The sequence below is a fragment of the Puma concolor genome, chromosome A1, assembly GCF_028749965.1.
Source record: "Puma concolor isolate L17-30 chromosome A1, mPumCon1.1.hap2, whole genome shotgun sequence".
NCBI classification, from domain to species: Eukaryota; Metazoa; Chordata; class Mammalia; order Carnivora; family Felidae; genus Puma; species Puma concolor.
The window spans coordinates 129,879,077-129,897,722 of record NC_141667.1 but is presented as its reverse complement, the minus strand read 5'-3'; the positions used below and the strand labels follow the sequence as shown (position 1 = coordinate 129,897,722).

The window sequence follows — 18,646 nt, the reverse complement described above, 5'->3', positions numbered from 1 at the left end:
CTCCACTGTCTCTCCCCTCTCCACAGCTTGAGTCCGGATTAGGTACACGCACAGTCGATTCTCCCTAGAAGGCACTCAAGCTAATTTCAGTGTAGCTGTAGATGTCTGATACTCAGCTGGTTTGTCCCTGCCTTACTTCTCCTCCTCACTTCCCTATTCTCCCCGCTCACCTGCCTCCTCCCCTGGTTCCACACCGCAGGGCAAGAGATTAAAGCCATGACCTTGTACAGCAGTGGTTCCCAGACTTTGGGATTTCACAGCTCTATAAAATGTCCAAAGAGATCTGGGGTGGGGGAGCGAATAGAACGGCCAAGTATTTCTTTTGCCAAATAAGAACATTTTAAAAAATCAATTTTCACCATTATTTTAGCAAAGAAAAGCTGTTTTTTACACCAAGAAAGCAGAAAATCCATAATCTCTGATTAAAAGTTAATACTTTAAGCTGAAAAAATTCAGCCTTATTGAGAAAAACAAACCACCTCACTGTTGCCCTGACTTCTCTCCTTTCTCCATGGACTGGAGATAACAACCCCAGTTGTTCTATGTTCACTCATGGGTCTGGGGACCTTTTTGTCCTGGAGGAGGCTCCTGCTAAGCTGGGATCACTCTCAAACGCACGAGGACCCCCAAAGCCTTTGAGTTGGGCAGATTCATCTTCCCATACAGCTTTCCCAAAGGAGGCTCATCCAAGCCAGATCCTATAACCTCAGAAGCTGAAGTGGGGGGGGGGGGCATGGGCCCCTCCTCCTGTACCCTTTCCCCTCCCTACTGGGCTAAGACTTGCTGGAACCTGCCCCCAACCCCCACCGCCCAATGGGGATAACGTGAGACAGTAGCAAGCTCACATCCAGAAACGGAGACTGGGGGAACATAATCGGCAGGACCTTCTCCACATCTCCGTCGCCAAACTGAGCACTAGTAACCCCCAGCCCCCAACTCCCGGAAGGGAGGAAAAGTGGGCACTCCAGTCGTGAGGTAGGAGGCCGAGCCGCCCCGCTGAGCGGGCGCAGATAGAATCTGAACGCCGAGAAGGACGGCCCTGGCTCTTTGATCCGCAGCCAGCCAGGCTGGGCCTGGACCGGGAGGGGCGGGGCGGCCCTCTTCCGGCCCCGCTTTGCGCTGCTGCCAGGGGTCCTGTGGGGCTCTGAGCGGGAGAGGCGTCCAAGACACCCTCCCTCCCTAATACTCTCTGCCCCTGTGCCCTCGGGAGAGGTGGGAAAGTCTACACTGAATCCAACTCAGAAACCTGCTGGGGGCTGCGGTTCACTGCACAACGATCCTCAAGGATCTATGTTTTAACCAGATACAGTGGCCGAGCCAAGGCCAAGCGTCCTGTGGAGGCCCGAGTGGACATGACCCCGGGTGCCTTGTAGATGCGATGGAAGCCGGCACACGTTCCCGCGCTCCTCTGGCTCTAATAGAGCCTGCTGCTTGGATCTTGCGAGAGTCCGCCTGCGTCAGGCTCAGGGTCAATTGGCCCCATGGGAATGCGACTTCCCGTATTGAGTTGCTTCGGACGACCCACCCCTCGTCGGAATCCCGCGGCCCACGTGGCTGCCCAATGCCTCGCATCCCTGCGCTGCAGATTCTAGGCGTGGAACTTAGTTTGGAGGGAGGGAGGGGTGGGGGGCTGAAAGATCGGCACCGGGTTTGGGGGATCCTTCCTCCTCGTCCTCTTGGCTGTTCCACGCCTCAGAGATGCCACAGGGCTGAGAAGCACGTCACAGGGTGTAATGCATTAGCACCGCATGCAACAGGCGCTCAGTAAATGTGTGAGGGGCATAATGCTTGTGTTCGCACTGTATGTGGGCAGCCTGGAAGGAAGTCCCAGGTTGGTTTAGGGTTGCAGAATAGGGCAGAGAATGGGACTTTGAGGAACCTTAACCCTGCCAGCTGGTGTTGGAGAACAGCTTCGAACAGCCTTCAACCTCTAGAAGTCCCCATTTTCAAGCCTTTGACGTACAGGCCGACGCAATTCACACCTTGGCTTGCGTTCCAGGTCACCCCCACGGCCTAGGTGGAGAAACCTGGGCGCAGACCGGGGAATCCCATATTGTAGGTGAGGAAGCAGGGTCAAGAGTCTCGCTCAGGGTCCCCGCGTTTCAGAAGGGTGAAGCCTGTCGGACGCTTCACAGCTACGCCCGCGAGAGCTAGCCCTTTAAGATTGCGCGCGCCGGTCGCGTCCCGGCCTCTCCGAGGAGAGGAGGGGCGGGGCGGTTGGCCACGCCCCCGGCCCGCCCCGCCCCCGGCGTCCCCGCCCCGCCCCCCGCACTGAGCCGGCGGCGCCTTTGATGTTCGGACCCGCCAGCTCCCGGAGCCGCTCAGCCTGGCGCCCGCGCCCCGCGCCCCGCGCCCGCAGCCCGCCCAGGCGGAGTCAGCCCGCGCTCCGCCCGCCGCGCTTCGGGCTCGGAGGTCCGGACTCCGGGCTCGCCGCCTGCCGGGCCGGCTCCGCGCCCCGCACTCCCGCGCGCCGCGCCCCCGCGGGCGGAGCGCACCATGCCGCAGCTGGACTCGGGCGGGGGCGGCGCGGGCGGGGGCGACGACCTCGGCGCGCCGGACGAGCTGCTGGCCTTCCAGGACGAGGGCGAGGAGCAGGACGACAAGAGCCGCGACAGCGCCGCGGGCCCCGAGCGCGACCTGGCCGAGCTCAAGTCGTCGCTGGTCAATGAGTCCGAGGGCGCGGCGGGCGGCGCGGGGGTCCCTGGGGCCGGTGCCGGGGCCCGCGGCGAGGCGGAGGTCGGGGCCGAGGTGAGCGCCGGCCCTCGCCCTGCGCCTCTCGCTCGCCCGCCGCCCCCCGTGCCCGGCTGGCCCCGCCCCGCCCTCCCGGTCCCCTGGGGTACCCATCCCTCAGACCCCTCCTGCCCCGGGCCGCGAGCCCCGCGCCCCTCACGCCCCCTCTGGATCTCCCGCAGGCTCTCGGGCGGGAACACGCTTCGCAGAGACTTTTCCCCGACAAACTTCCAGAGTCTCTGGAAGACGGTGAGTTACCGCCCGGTTCCCCTCCAGCCGCTAAGGCCCCGGTGGGAAAGGGGGTGGCACGGAGGACGGGGGTGGCGGGGGGGGGTGCACCCCGCACGGCAACTAAAGGAGGCGGCAAAACCTGGGGGTGGGGTGGGGGCGGGTTTCCCGGGCGCCGCCGGGCTCGAGTCACTTCCGGTGCCCTGACCTTTATAGGAGTAAACAGACCCCCGCCATCTCCGCCTCCCCTCCTGCCCAGGTGACTGACTAATCCCCAGTCTTGAGGAGAAAGCGTTGGCCCAGGTTCCTTGGCCGGCGGGCGGGCTGGGGTCAAGTAGGGGCCGCCCAGGGGAGGCCTGGACGCGGGGTCCTTCGTCGGAACTCGGTACCGAGGCACTCCCGGCGCTTTTTTTCTCAAGTCCCACTTGAACGGGACCCCTCGGCAATTATTACTCTGGAGAGCAGACCCCTCTGGTCCTGACAGCCCCGGCGGGCGCGTCTGACCCAGCTGTGGTTTTTCCAGGCCTGAAGGCCCCGGAGTGCGCCAGCGGCATGTACAAAGACACCGTCTACTCGGCCTTCAATCTGCTTATGCACTACCCACCCCCTTCGGGAGCAGGGCAGCACCCCCAGCCGCAGCCCCCACTGGTAAGTGGCCCCGGCATCCCGCAGGCCTTGTGCCTGCTACCTCCTTGACCAGGTAGGTGAGGCATGGGCAACAAGTGTCTTGTGCCTAGAACAAAATAGATAAGTGAGAACTCTTTTCTGGTGTCTTTTCCCATATACACCCAGTGGGATGGGAAGCAGGAGAACTTTGCTGAAGGAAGGAGAGACAGCCCTAGGCACCCCCTTCCCTCCAGCTGTTGGCCTTTGTCCTCCCAGCTTGCTCACAAGCAGGTGCAGGCCCTGTCCTGATGCTAGGTAATGCCAGGGTAGAGTCTTTTCCGAGAATTTTTGAGCTGACACCATTCCCTCCCCTCCTGAGGTGCTGGTGTTCTGGTGTGGTCTGAACTGTGAGCTTTGCAGTTGGCCTTTTCCCGGAGCCTGAGCCCCAAGCCTGGGTGTTTGGAGGAATGGACAGAAATGCTGGTGTGCTTTAGAGCTCCCGGCTGTGCAGGAGAAACAGACTCAACTCGCTCTGTCCTTCTTGCCATGAATGCACCCTTGCCAGAGAAAGACCACAAATGCAATGTGTAGAAAGTAGGTTTTTATGAGGCTGGGTTGCTTTCCTATGCACCAGGAAGGGCCTGCAGAGGTGTTTCAAATCAGTGGTGTGGGTAAGGGACCTGTTGAATGATTTTGCTAATTAAATATATTTAAGCGCTTTGAAAGATTCCAACGATGGTTTGATCGTTACAAACCATGCTTTTCTGCCTCATTGGTACATGACCTGAAAGGTAGAAGAGCCTATTCTGAGTGCATTGGAGCAGTACAGCTGCACTTAAAAAAAAAAAAAAAAATTGAGGGGCGCCTGGATGGCGCAGTCGGTTAAGCGTCCAACTTCAACCAGGTCACGATCTCGCGGTCCGTGAGTTCGAGCCCCGCGTCAGGCTCTGGGCTGATGGCTCGGAGCCTGGAGCCTGTTTCCGATTCTGTGTCTCCCTCTCTCTCTGCCCCTCCCCCATTCATGCTCTGTCTCTCTCTGTCCCAAAAATAAATAAATGTTGAAAAAATTAAAAAAAAAAAATTGAGATTAGTGTTTCAGACTGTCCTCAGCTGGCCTAAATCAGGGGTGAGATTAGAGGTCCTACAGTACACTAAATGTTTGGGGGCTTGGGGCTGCAAGTGGAGGCCTCGTGCAGGAGGGGCCAGCAGGTAGGAGGCTCACATGGCTAGTGGGGGTCACCCTGAGGGAGGAGGGTGACTGCTGGGCCATTTCAGATCAGAAGTGAGGAGAGTTGGTTCTGAAAGCTGTTTTGATGCCGAAGCCGGTGGGAGGTGAGAAGACAGATTCTTCTCCCCAGAAACCCAGAATGGAAAACCTGGTAAACTGTTGACTCTAGAAATGAGCTCCTTGGCCCTTGGACTCCCCATTTTCTCAAATGCAGAAGGAGCGTGATGGTTGAATGGTCTCTCTGCTCTAGGGTGGCTCTGGTCTCTGAGGTGTTTGCTTCCTTCACGTCTGTGAGGGAGGCGGTTGCCCTTTGACCTCACCATCTCAGGCAACACCTCTTCCTAGAGACCTCCACCCTGCACCAGCAGATGCTTAACATAGATTCTTTTTGGGTCTCCTACAACGGGTAAACTCTTAGGTTTTGGGGCCAACTTGACATAACACAGCACTGCCAAACCCCTGGCAGGTGAATTGCTTGGACAGGGCGCTGTGGTCACTGTGACAACCATGAGCAGACAAAAGACCTAAGACCAAGAACAGTCCTAGGAGGGCAGGCTGCCCTCCAGCCTCTTGTGATTTCACAGTGCTTCAGGAAGGCGGTTGGATTTCTGTGATCCTTTCATGGCCTGCGTGAGTGCGAGAGAGCCCAGAGTGGGAGGGCCCCCTTCTCTGTAAGGGTGTGGTGATGGGACCATTTGGTCTCCTTTAGCTCACACTGGTCAGAGTGTAGGCGGACGGATGGCCAACTCCAGCAGTCAGGATTCTTGGTGGGGGGAGCGGGGAGAGGGGGGTGCTGAAGCAGGCACATCCCTCTTCCCCTAGCCTGGGTCTTTTGTTTTTTCAACCTCGGCATCTTTCTCAAGCTACAGCAGATGCTTTTCTGTGTGTTATACCCTCTCCTGTAGAGGTAAGTCCCCTTGTCCTCCTCCCCACCCAGCTCAGCCTCCCACTGCCTGGCTTCCGGGAACACGGGAGGAGGAAGACAAGGTCTGGAGTTGACTTTCTATGTGCTGGTATCAGCTGTTCCATGGGGCTGGGAACAAGGACAGAGGCATGGGCCTAAGTTGGGGTCACACTGGGTGAGGAAGATGTACATGAATACAAAGGAGGAGCCTCTTTTAAGCAAACCTGATAGTTAAAAATGAATAGCAAATAGAAGTAATTGTTGGTATTACCCAAAAAGTTGTTGGACATTTAAATTAGGGCTGGTTTTAAAAGCAAAATCGATTGACTCCGTGTTTTGGGAACACATTTATCAGAAAAGATACCCTTACAGTGGGGCAGGAGTCCATTGTAGGGGCCCTGAGGAAGAACTGCCTTGGGAGGTTTCTTCCCAAGCTCTGCTTTCCTGAGCCCATGGGACAGATGACACGCTGCCCAGCCCCTGCCCTTGAGCCTTAGAACTAGGCCCCCTCCCTGCTTTGCCCCCTCTGAGGGAATCCGAGTGGTCACCAGTTGTGCCGAAGAGCTTTTAAGGCCAGTTGCTTAACGTCCCCAGACAGTGGGGAGAGCCCATGCTGGGGTCGTCCTCTGCGCATGAGTAGCTACCATGTGGGATGCCTCAAAGCATGCAGACTCAAACCTTGCAAGGAGCAATGGACCAAATGACCACCTCACAGCCAACTGCCAGTGGGGAGAGGGGGATCTTTTACCTAAAAGGGTGCTGCTTTTTAATACATGGCTCCTTGTGAATTCTTGTGAATTCTCTTTTTGGGAAAGGAGAATTGGTCAAAGTTTATTTCATGGCTGATGTTTGGCAGGCATCTAATGTAGGCTTGTAGACAGTTCCTGGCCTAGACCAGTAGCCACGGCTTGTTTTTGTTTCGTTGGCTTTGTTCTGCTCTGAGATTGGGAGGGGGAAGTGGGAGGGCCAACTCTGGGCCTGGCTTTAAGGGAATTCTGGGATGAGTAAGGCTTCGCTCCCTAGGGAAACTCAGATTCTTGGATGTGCGTGACTGCCAGTCTGGTGCAAATCCTCTTCTCAAAAAGGATAGGAAGCCCCGTTGTTCTTGTGGCCCCTTCCATGGCTCCACTTGGAGTCTTGGGCCTGGAAGATTGCTGAGCCTTTTGCCATTTAGATGAAGTGTCCAGAATAGGCAAATCTATAGAGATGGAACATAGATGAGTGGTTGCTAGGGACTGAGGAAAGGGGGGAATGGGGAGTGGCCGCTAATGGCTATAGCGTTTCTCTTTGAGGTAATGAATGTGTTCTGGAATTAGATAGTGGTGCAAGTTATACAACCTTGTGAATATGCTAAAAGCCACTGAACTGTATACTTTAAAATGCTGAATTTTATGATATACAAATTGGATGTCAATTGAAAAAACAAAAAAACAGCTGAGCCTTTTGGCTCTTGCAGGGATTGGGGGCTGTTCCCCTGTGCCTGACTTTCACGGCCATCCTGGTGTCTGTGCATGCCCCAAGCCAGGGGTCAGGCATCCGTTCCAATGTTGGGGAGCCCAGTGGAGGCAGTGGACTCTTGCTTGGACTCCTGACCATGGAGCTCACATTTCTGGACTCCAGGGTCTGGGGTTAGATGAAAGCTGTGCTAATGAGCCCTGGGGGGATTAGGAGGTGCAGGTTTGAGCAAGACTTGAGCAGGGGAAGGAAGTGCTGCTGACCCATGGCCACTATGTCCAGTGAAGCTCTGCAGAGATACACTCAGCCAGCCCTCTATAGCCTCAGAGAGAGGGAGCCAGTGGGCCTTGCTGGGGAGGGTTAGTGATGGTTGATCACCAGCCCTGATTGGAGTGAAGCCTGTTAGGAGGAGTCTGGCACCAGGCTGGGCACCACATAGGTCACAGCCAGCCTTTCTGTCTCTGGGAATGCCTCGCTGAGTAGAAGAGACAGATGAACAGACTGGAACCAGGCCCTGGTCAGAGGAGTGCTGTCTCAGAAGGCCCTGCTGGGGCATCTTGGGTGGAGCCGGCCCTGATGTGGGCGGTGGGCTGTGGAGAAGGATCTGCTGGGCAGCTTTTGAAGGTGCAGAGTTGGCCACCAGATAAGGACAGGGTACTTGGGCTCCCTTCCAAACATGCCAGATCTCCCACTTCTCTACCTCAGTTGCCACCCTAAAGCCCACACTGTCGCCGTCACTCACCCAGAAGGCAGTAATGGCTGCTTCCAGCCTCTCTCTGCCTCGACCTTGGCCCCCACCTGAACCCATGCCCTCACCCCCAGTCCAGGTTCCACATAGCAGCCAGGCATCAATCAGATCTCATTTCTTGCCTGATGAGACCCTGTAGTGGCTTCCCATTGCTCTTGGAGTAAAATCCAAACCTCACACCACAGCCTGAGTGCCTGGGTGGTCGGCCTCTGCTGACAGCCCCTCCATAGCCATACTCTATCTCCATAGATAGGTTTAGTGTCCTGGCCTGTTTTATACCCGTCAGGTTCTTTCCCACCTCAGGACCTTTGCACTTGTTTCCTCAGCTTGGAACTCTCTTCCCTAGCTCTCATGTAGCTGCCACCTTCTCATTCCTCATTTGGGGCCTAATTCAAATATCACTTTACCAGAGACACCCCCTGTGAATATCCAAGTGGGACCTCTGTCATCCTCCCAGGCATCAGCTGCCTTGCCCACCTTGGCAGTTCTTCAGGCCGTGGTGGTTGGCATTGCTTTATGATGTACTCGCTAGTTATGCTTAGACCAAAGGCAGCCCATCTACCAAAAGTATCTCTCAGCCTTAGTTTCCTCATTTGCACAACGGGGGTGGCGAGTCCTCTTCCCAGAGTTGGAGTGTAGACTGGAGGCAGCCGTGCCAGGGAAGTGCCCATGAAGGTGCCAGTGTGTCCTGGGCTTGAGAGGTAGCGGTTTGGTTGTGAGCGGTCCCTTCTTGCTCTCCTGGCTCCTCTGGGTTAGTGGTGGCTCACTGGTAGGCCGGACATAGACTCATGTCTGGAGGGCCGTATCTCTACTTTGGGCCACAAAGCTCCAGGAGTCTGAACCCTGGGGGCCGGCTCTGGGGCGGGGACTTAGGTATATAGGCCCATTGCTTGCTGCCCTACCTCATCTAGGGATTCTTAGGAGGGGAAGTACCATTCTTGGAGCCGGGATGGGAGCTCTCACTACTCACTCTGTCCTGAGATCCTCTCCTGTCACCTCTAGAGATTTATCTGAAAGAGGTCCCCCCTCCCACAGCCATGTGAAAGCCCTTTATGTAAGATGTCTGGGGCTTAAGCTGTTTTGTCAGAAAAATAGGGAAAAGACCCATTTGTTTCTTAGCCTCCATGCCTCGCTCAGACCTTTTCTCACACGGTCAGCCCTGCATGCACCCCCTCACGTCTTGACCCAGTGTTTCCCTTTCCCCTGGTGTGGGGGTGCATTTTTGCAGGCCCTCAGACGGTGCCCACATATAGCATCTGTGTCATCCCTCCTGTAGCTTCTAGTTTGCTCAGAGCTTGCCTTCATTACAGCAGGAACGATGATGTGTACAAATCATTTCTTAGTTATTTTTTGATTTTTTTCCTGGAGCAGTACATTTCAAGAGAGTTATGGGGTCAAAAAGGAGGAGGAATCAGGGGCACCTGGCTGGCTTAGTTGGTAAAGCATGCAACTCTTGATCTCGGGGTTGTGAGTTCGAGTTCCACCCTGGGGGGTAGAGATTACATAAAAAAATAAAATCTTTTTTTTTTCAACGTTTTTTATTTATTTTTGGGACAGAGAGAGACAGAGCATGAACGGGGGAGGGGCAGAGAGAGAGGGAGACACAGAATCTGAAACAGGCTCCAGGCTCTGAGCTGTCAGCACAGAGCCCGACGCGGGCCTCGAACTCACAGACCGTGAGATCATGACCTGAGCCGAAGTCGGACGCTTAACTGACCAAGCCACCCAGGCGCCCCGACCAGCATTGTCTTTAGCAAGACTGTGAGGCCCCAGCAGTCTAGGGAGGGTCTCTGAGAATCCAGGACATTGTTAGCTTCTTCCTTCAGGCAGTTTGATGCCTGTTTACAGGTCCACGAGCCTGGGGTTTGGACCTGTCATCACCTCCCTCCCTTAAAAAGATGTGGCCCACACCAGCCTTAGCATACACAAAGTCTCTGAGCTGCAGCCTGGGTGGGTTTGTCGTGGTCATAGCGTTGTTTCCTGGTGCTGCTAGAACCTTGGGCTCCCCTTGGCACAGTCTCCTCATATGTGAGGGATGTTCCCTGCTGGGTAGGGGTCATGGCCAGGTGGAGAGCCAAGATGGGTGTGAGTCTGGCCCTCTCCTGTGGGGAAGCTGCCCATGGCAGTTTGTCCCACAGAGGTCGACTGCCTGGGCTTTGCCAGTACACATGGCTTTACCGCCCTGAGGAAGATGGGCACCACGGCCGATCCACAGCCAGAGTTCCCTGCAGGGCAGAGGAAGCAGACGTTCTGCCAAGTAAGCTTGCCTTACCCCTCACCCCTCCCATTAAAACAACCAGTTGTTTCTCTGTCCAGAGACAGGAAAGTTGTCTGGGCCCTACACTATCTTCTTCTCAATGACGAGTGTGTGGCTGAGGCGTGGACAGGCAGGACGTGGCCTGCCCCAAGAACAGTGAGCTTTGGGGGTTTGCGTAGTTAAGCTGCCCCAGCCCACCATATCCGGGCTGGCCCACGTGAGGCTGACGGATTCCCCCCTCCCAGAAAGCCCAATTAGCCCGTGAGGGCAGGGAACTGTGATGGGCAGGGAAGCCAGAAGGCAGGCCCAACTTTTCTCCTTGCTGTGTGATCTCCAACAAATCTGTTAATCTCTCTAGGTCTCAGTTTCCTTCTCTCAGTCAGGAGTGGGGATCCCTGGCCATGAAGGATTGCTGACATTCAGATAAGTGTTGGCTGGAGACAATTGCTGCTCAGGTGGGCATCAGGTGGGGCTTGCTGGGCATTGCCAGGACTGCTCCAGGGCCAGCTTCCCCATCAGGCAAGAAGGTTGGGAGGGACAGAGGGACAGGTGATGGGAGTTCAGGCTGAAGGCATTCTGACTCACTCTGACCTGGCTCTGGTGGCAGAGGCCCAGCCTCCCGATCTGCTGGGCTGCCATCTGAAACGCATTACCGATGCTTTGTAAACTCTACATCATTTGGCCACATGAAAGCCTAGGATCTAAAAATAGCCACTCCCAGAGGACGCCCCGCATTGGTGGGGCTCAGCTGACCTCTGCACGCACACCCACCACCGGGCCGTCTTCCTTGCCAGGGAGCCCCGACTGGCAGGGCCACACCCACCCACCCTCCCAGTGTGGGCAGCTACTGCCTGGGGCCACTTTATCTGGGCACAGATCTGATCCAGCTGGTCAAAGCTTCAGGCCTCGAGGCTTTACCCGGGGCAGAATGTCTGGAGGAGCCAGGAGGGAGGCAGCTGAGGTTGTGTTGGTGGCCCCAGGACCCCTTTCCCAGCCCTGTCACATGCCTGGAATGGCTGTGGGAGGCTCATTGGGAAGCCAGCAGAACCGTCTTACAGATGAGAACACTGGGCCCCATGCAGGGGGAGCACGGGAAGGCAGACTTGGCCACTGTTAGGTGGTGGACAGGAGGGCTGCTGGCTGATGTGCTGGCATTTTGGAGGTCAGGGGCCTACCCAGGGCCCTGTAGTGTCTGTGGAGAGCCAACCCCAGCAGGAAGGCAGGATGGCTGTGGATCTCCAGGCTGCTATGGTTGACTCTTTGCCCTGCTTTCTGTGGGTTCCCTCTCCTTATGGTCTCTATGACCAACTGCAAACCACTCTTTTCCCTAAAAATAAACATGCTTATGGGATTGGGGGAAGCTTTGTAGCTATCAAAGGAAATAATAGGGTGTTTAAGAAAATTACATTGCGTTTTAAATAACCAGCATGAAAGTCATTAAGTTTGAAGTTTCATTCAAATCAGATGGCTCTGTGGCTGGCCCAGTGGCCAGGCAGGCAGAGGGTGGGTGGGCCCTCAGGGATGCAGAGAGGCAGCCTGTGGAGAGATTTGTGCCAGCAGCAATGAGGTCTCTGTTGGGTACAGCCGGGGTCCAGGCAGGGCGGCTGCTTCATGTGTGCCAGGCTGCGGCAGCCTCCCCACAGCGTGCTGGCCGGCTTTAAGCATTGTGCGGGTGGGAGCCGCCCAGCTGTGGTGGGCAGCCCCATGGGTGGGGCTTGGGGGGGACCGTAGTCCACAGGGTGTAGGGACAGACGACGCTGGGATTGCCGAGCCCACAAGGGGTGATGGCCATGTTGAGGTGGGGTTTCAGGGATGGTGGTTTGGATCAGAAAGGGCTGGGGAAGATGTAGTGGGCCAGGCCCATATCTGGCCTCCTCGCTGCGGGGATCTCAGTGCCCCACACAGGGTGTGACACAGAGTAGGTGCTCAGTAAATAGTTGTTGGGAGAATAACAACGGCGACAATTGTGTATGTGTTGAGAACTTCCCGAGTGCCAGGTCTGTGCCTGGGGCTTTCAATCCCAGTATCAAGGTCCTTGCATGAAGCTGAGAAAGTAGATGCTATTACTGCTCTCATTTTACATATGGGGGATTTGAGGCTCAGCGAGGTTAAGAACATGCTAGTGCCTGGCATCAGGGCTTGGACTTAGTCTGTTTTACCTCAAAGCCCATGTTGCCCATTGCTGTGCTCCTTTGCTCTCAAGTATGTGGTGATGGGGGCACTGCAGGCCTCCAAGCTGAGTGGTACTCCCACTCCTGTTGTGTTCAGGAGCTGAATCCAGCTGGATTCTCTGACCCCAAGGACAGACTTGGCCCTCAGTGCCCGTCCTGGGCATGACATCACAGCTCTGGGCCTGGTCAGGGATGGATACTTTCCTCCTTGGATGTTTGACAAGGCAGGGCTTTTAGGACCAAAAGGGTTGTGTTTCTTGGTTGGAAGCAGGAGCCCAGGGTTTCCAGAATAAACATTGCCCTGGAAAATGTTTCCACATAACAGTTAAGATTGATCAGGTTTGATGCCTAGCAAAAGGATGCAGGATGACGCTTAACTGTCCATTGGTGGACCCCCTGTTCCATTGCTGGTCCTAGCTTAGGTTGGAGCTCACTGTTGGGTGTGTCTGTATCAGGTGCTCTCCTCTCTGTGACGTGGGGTTGGGCTGGAGGGTGTCCTAGGCCCTGAGTCACTGGGAATGGGCTGACTGAGGAAGCTGAGGTGTTCCTGGGGGTGTGTTGTGTCTGTTGTCATTGTGTCGTCTCACACCGCACCATGGGCGAGCCCTCCCGGGGCATTTTGAGAGCAGTTTTTTCTTGGATCGCTGCCCTTCTTTGCCTCCAGTCCCCTGGCTCTGGTCACTGAAGGCCGGTCAGGAGCTCAGCAGTCTGGCCTGATAGCAATCAGGCAGGAGTCCAAAGGAAGTCAAGGACCGCGGCCCCAGCCTGGCACAAAGTTTGGCTTTCCTGAAAAGCCTTGGTCTTTTTTTCTTTTATTTTGTTCCTTATTAATTTAATCCCAATGTCAACCCCGTGAGATGTGGACGGCCTGCAGATGGGGAGCCAAGGCATGGGGAGACGTGCACCTTAGGAGTGCTGGTGGAGTGATTTGAACCCAGGCATGTGTTTCCTGCCCTTACCTCCATGCTCCCTTGCCTCTTAGACAACATATCTGTGCACTCCTTTTTGAAAAAAATGGGTTTTTTTTGTTTTTTGTTTTTTTAATTTTTTTTTCAACGTTTATTTATTTTTGGTACAGAGAGAGACAGAGCATGAACGGGGGAGGGGCAGAGAGAGAGGGAGACACAGAATCGGAAACAGGCTCCAGGCTCTGAGCCATCAGCCCAGAGCCCGACGCGGGGCTCGAACTCCCGGACCGCGAGATCGTGACCTGGCTGAAGTCAGACGCTCAATCGACTGCGCCACCCAGGCGCCCCAAAAAAATGGGTTTTATAGCTCCAGCTGGGTCCCCTTGGCTGCCCCTATCCCCTCCCTCCCCACTCCTCACCCCCTCGGAATTTGGTATTTCCCTGTCTCCCATGTATTTTTATTTTGTTACACCCAGGTGAGTATCTGTAAGAACTGTTTGGTATGGTTTTTGGAACCCCCTAACTAATCTCATTAGGGGGCTCCACCTTCAGAGGGCCGCTGTGGCAGGTGGAGCAGCCCTGCCCCCCTCCCTGTGCGGACCCTGGGCCTGCAGGGCTTGGGTGTGAGCAGCGAAGCCTGCAGCAGCTCCTTTCCACTCTGTGCCTTGTTTCCCTTTGGATAAACCGCTGGATTCGGTCCAGGCAGAGCCCCAAGGGTCTTAATTGGCAGTAGCTGTAAAAGTTAGACCCAAATGAGCTTCCTGACCATGGCCCCAGGGCAGGACTGTCCTCCTGGGGCTGGTACAGAGAGCTAGTACAGACCAGAGACCTCATCTTGTCTTTGCTCCTCAGAAGCTGGTTTGAATTCATCAGAGTCAGAAATGCAGGGCTCAGGCTGGGGACAAGATTTCCAAGTCTCCACCCCCGCCTGCCTAGGAGGTACCATCGCCCTCCGCCTTTCTGGGCTCTGCCTAGGCTCTCCCGCCTCTCCCTCCTGGGCAGTGCCAGGCCCTCGTGAGAGCCACCTCAGTTGCCAGCAGCTATCCTTACCCCCTGCTTTCGCATGTGGAGGGATGAGCACAGGCCAGACCCTGTGGAGAGATGACCTCTCACATTTCCTTTAGTCACTGATGACTGAGAAACTGAGTCACCCCCTGTGAGGACAGGGTGAAGACATCCTTCATACAGGCTAGGTGGAGGTCACAGCCATACCGCTAGTCGGTTTGTGCCAAGAAAGTTTCTTGGCAGGTGTTAACTGGCAAAGTCAGAGATCCCAGGTCCCTATGGGCTGGAGGTCTGCGTGGGGAGACCGAGTGGGGGAAAGGGAATCTGGGGACCACTGGGTTCTGGGTTCATATGTGCGGTCTCCATGCTGGCACACTACCCCTGGACTGTGAGGCCTCTCGCAGAGCGGTGAAGATCTCTGGCCAGGAACCCCAAAGGGCTGGATTCCAATCCATATCTGTCGCTACTTGCCATGAGGCCTTGGGCAAGTCGTTTAACCTCTCTGGGCTTCCCTTTCCCCATCTGCAAGATCTGCACGTGTCCTAAAGTGACAAGGGAAGACTGGTCAGACTCTGGTCAGGGAGTACAACTCTGTGTGCTGGGCATACAGCAGGCTGTTCCTAGTGAGGGCTGCCATCTCTAAATCCGCATCTCTGCTCTTTTCTTCCTGCCTTTCCTACACAGCCTGTTGGTTTTGCTCCTATGGGGAAAAACATCCTTGAACTCCTCTAGTGCCCCTTCTGCAGAGCCTTGCTTTCCCTACTGCCTGAGCTCTGAGATTGTCCTGGCCTGCCTTGGCCCACGGTGGGCTCCTGAACAGCTGGGCACTGAAGAGGAGCTGGCTAAGAGACCTCCCCGGGCTGGGAGGGCCGAGGGGGCAGGGATGCCCAGCCCCGGGGCTGCTGTAGAGTCCCCACATACGGTGTGTCGGTAGCATCAACTAGCAGCTCAGCTGCAGCAGCTCCCGGAAGCTTATATTTTCCTCTAAAAACATCCTGTCCTGAGGGGCGTTCACCTCAAAGAGGAAGAAGGAAAGCGCAAGTAAACGAATGCATAGAAACCACTGGAGGCTGTGGGCCAGGCCACTCAGCTCGGTGAGGTTCAGCTAGCTCTGAGGGTGCCTTGGGGCCAGGCTAGGTCTAGAGCAGGCCTGTGGTTTGCCAAGGCCTCATGCAGGGACTCCGGTCCTCACCTTTGCTGTGGCAAGGCCCTGTTATCTGATGTTGAGGCCGGGCGACTGGTAGACTGGCCACACGCACCTGGCAGGGCTCTGTGCAACCATGGCAACACACCGTGCTGGCAGGTGGGACCCAAGCCTCCTGGTCCACAAGGGTGTGGCCCAGCCACCCCCCAGGCCTCCAGCTCAGCTGACCAAACGGCCACAGCTCCGTGCTCTGCGGCGGGTGTCTGGCACAAGGCGTCCGGCACGCTGTGGGCGGGGAGCTCGCAGGCCGTCCTCTGGAGAGCACCATGTCCTGGGCAGTAGGGCCCAGAGTGGGGGCTGGGGATAAAATGGCATGAGCCCTGCTGGGGTGTATCTGTAGAGGGAGGGTCTGCAGGAATCCACAAATCCGGGCTCAGTTGATACGTAGACAAGTCTCCTCTGGAAAGTCTTGGGGGGCTTGCTTTCTTCTCGGACACTCATCTTCCAGGTCCCAGGCCTTGAGGGAGCTTCCCACCAGCAACTGGCCAGACTCCTTGGGACTTAAGCAACCACTGGTGCTGGACATTGGGTCCTAGCTCCACACACAGGTCTGAGGGAGCTGTGGGGCTACCTGGTGGGCCCTAGAGCTGGGAGAGGAACCAGGAGGAACTGATCGAGGTCAGAGTGTATGCTCAGGGCCAGGCCCTAGCTGGAGCCTGGCTCTTGACAGTGTGAGGGAGAGAAGGGAGAGCTAAAGGGGGCTCTGAGCATGGCCAGTGTGTGGAATTGTGCAGGGCCGCTGGGCCACGGAACTGAAGCCCAGGCTATACTGTATCAGTAACCCACCTTTCTGTCCAGTCAGCTTCTGCCCAGGAACGAGCATGAGGCTTGAGGTGTGGATCTGCCACTCCTGTGGGCTCGTACCCACTGGCCTCTCTCCAGCTCCAACACAGGCATAGGGAACAAGGAGCCAGGAACTGGGTGACTGCAGTCGGCTCCGTGGCGGATGAGTGGGTGGGGCACGCAGAGGTTCTGGAGCACCAGGGACTCCAGAGGCCTTCCCTCTGCCGAGTACGGAACCTGGACAGGTGGAGATGACTAACAAGCCAGTGCTGCCCTCCGGCACCCCCAGGCCCACCTCTGCACCATGTGGGCACCTCTGCCTGCTGGGCTGTGGATCCCCGGCGAGTCGTTTGCAAGGAAGTGACCCTTAGACTGAGGTCAGAATGAGCAGTGAGGCTCGCAAGGAGCCGGAAGAAGCTTGGAAAGTCATGAGGGGAGGAGGAGGGGTGGGTAAAGGCGCTGAGGCAGAGAGGAGCTAGGCACCAGGGCGGGAGAAGGGCAAGCCAGCGCGGCTGGATGGTGGCTGGTCGAGGATGAGTGGGGCGCACGTGCACTAAGGCCGGGGAGCCATGTCCAGCTATTGCCACCAGGCAGGCTCTTGGTTGCCAGCAGCCCTGGCAGGAAGTAGGCAGGTGGTGTGGCCAGAACTCCAATCCCAGGGGTCCCAGAACCCACTGAAGCATTTTTAGGGTCAGGGAGGGAGGCACTGGTTCAGGGAACTCTGACCAACCAGGCTGGAGAAAGGAAACTGGGGTGAGGACTGGCATGCCGTCCCCTCTACCCCCAGGTTTTGTCCATGACCAACCATAAGGCCTTTGTAGCACAGTAGGTAGAATCCCAGCTCTGCCACTTATTGTGTGATCTTGGGCAAGCTGTGTGACCTCTCAGTGCCTCAGTTTCCTCATCTACCAAATGGGTGTAATACACCTATATCCTAGGTTTGTTTAAAAGCATAGGAGTTAAACTCTGTAAGGTGTTCAGAACTGTGCCTGAGACATGGTAACCACTCACTTATTGGAAAATGCTTTTCTCTCAGCCTGAAACATTTTTTTGGCTGGCACACAGGCACTCAGTGATGAAAGCGGACTGAATGTGTCTGCCAGTCGTAATCAACAGAGAATCTGTGTGTGTGTGTGTGTGTGTGTGTGTGTGTGTGTGTGTGTGTGTCGGTGGGTGGGGGAACAGGAGGGCGGGAACTTCTGGCACCGTCTCTGCCACAGGGAGGCTTGCTGGAGGTGGGGGGGGGGGCACTCAGGCCTCACACACTCCCCCACCCCCAGCCGTGAGGCCCGAGGAAGCAGCAACTTTCTTCACTGGGAAAGTGTTGTGGGGCTCAAGCGTTTGGGGGTTTTCAGAGTCAACCGTCAGAGGCGAGGGAGTTTCTCTGCTGGTGGTGGCAAGGGCTCTCAGGGTGCACACAGCCTGTGAGCAGACCGCTGCGGTCTGCAGGGAAAATGCCGACTGTGTTTATTTTTCACCTGAGCCTGCAGGAAGTAGGGGGGCGAGGGGGTGAGGCAGGGCAGCCCAGCTGGGCCCAAGCTCAACCTCAGGGCAGAAGAGACCTATCCCAGAGTCCCTTATTTCTCCCTCCTCCTGTCCCACCCTACCTTTGGACCCCCCCTTTCCTGGTTCCTGCCTACTCAACGAGAGGAATTTCTAGCCATGGGCTAATGAGAATGTCCCGGAAGGCTGAGAGCCACCTTTGGGACAACAGATTGGGAGTTGGAGTGGCTAGGAGGAGTCAAAGCAATGCAATAGCAGGAGGAATAGCAGACACAGCCTCCCAGCCCTAGGGTCTCCGGGTCCTGGCCCCGCTCTGTAGTGCTGCAGTCTGGCTATGTGTTTCGGGGGTGCAGGGTGCAGACAGGCAAAGAAGGGGATCCTGGAGTGTCCTCACCAAGGAGTATGGGCTGCTGTCGAGTCTTTGATTTGCTGATGCATTCCACCATGCTGCGAATACTTCCTGAGTGCCCAGGTCTATCCTTGGCCCTCTGCCCTCACATAAGAGAGGTGAGGTTGTATAGTCGAGATGCTCAGGGCCTCATGGGGACAGTCAACCCAGGCCTGCCAGGCAGGTATCATCAGAGGGAGGACAGGAGAGGAGCTCCAGTCATCAGGTTCCTCATGCACATGCTAGTCCCCAGGCAACCCCACCTTGTCTGGGCAGCCTGGCCCCGGGACAGCCTTGTGCTGAGGCCGTGGAGCGGGACGTTCCACTGGCAGAGGGGGGTGTGGGGCACCGGGCCCTACGCCCGACATTCCCCCTGGCTACCACCACAGACACAGGGGGCAGGGGAGTGTGAGGCTGGGGGGCAGCATGCATAAACGTGGGAAGGACTGGACGGGCCCTCAGTGCCCTCCCCTGGATCCCTGGCCACCTCAGGGCCTCTAGCTGCTGGCATGTTCTCTGCCCCACCCC

The 18,646-nt window shown here is 56.5% G+C and overlaps 1 protein-coding gene across 9 annotated transcripts in view; it reads left to right on the top strand.

The window, feature by feature from the left end:
- The first annotated feature begins 2,333 nt into the window (after nt 1–2,333).
- The window catches only part of TCF7 (transcription factor 7), a 30,096-nt gene continuing 13,783 nt past the window's right edge, over nt 2,334–18,646 (top strand). For 2 of the 9 annotated variants that reach the window (XM_086704032.1, XM_086704046.1), the window contains exons 1-3: nt 2,360–2,748; nt 2,913–2,979; nt 3,482–3,606. In XM_086704032.1, the coding sequence (XP_086560158.1) occupies nt 2,497–2,748; nt 2,913–2,979; nt 3,482–3,606 (444 nt within the window). In that variant the 5' untranslated portion in view covers nt 2,360–2,496. Of the gene's footprint in view, nt 2,749–2,912; nt 2,980–3,481; nt 3,607–18,646 lie in introns of all 9 variants that reach the window. The other 7 variants (XM_086704079.1, XM_086704056.1, XM_086704084.1 and 4 more) reach the window with 6 other exon arrangements.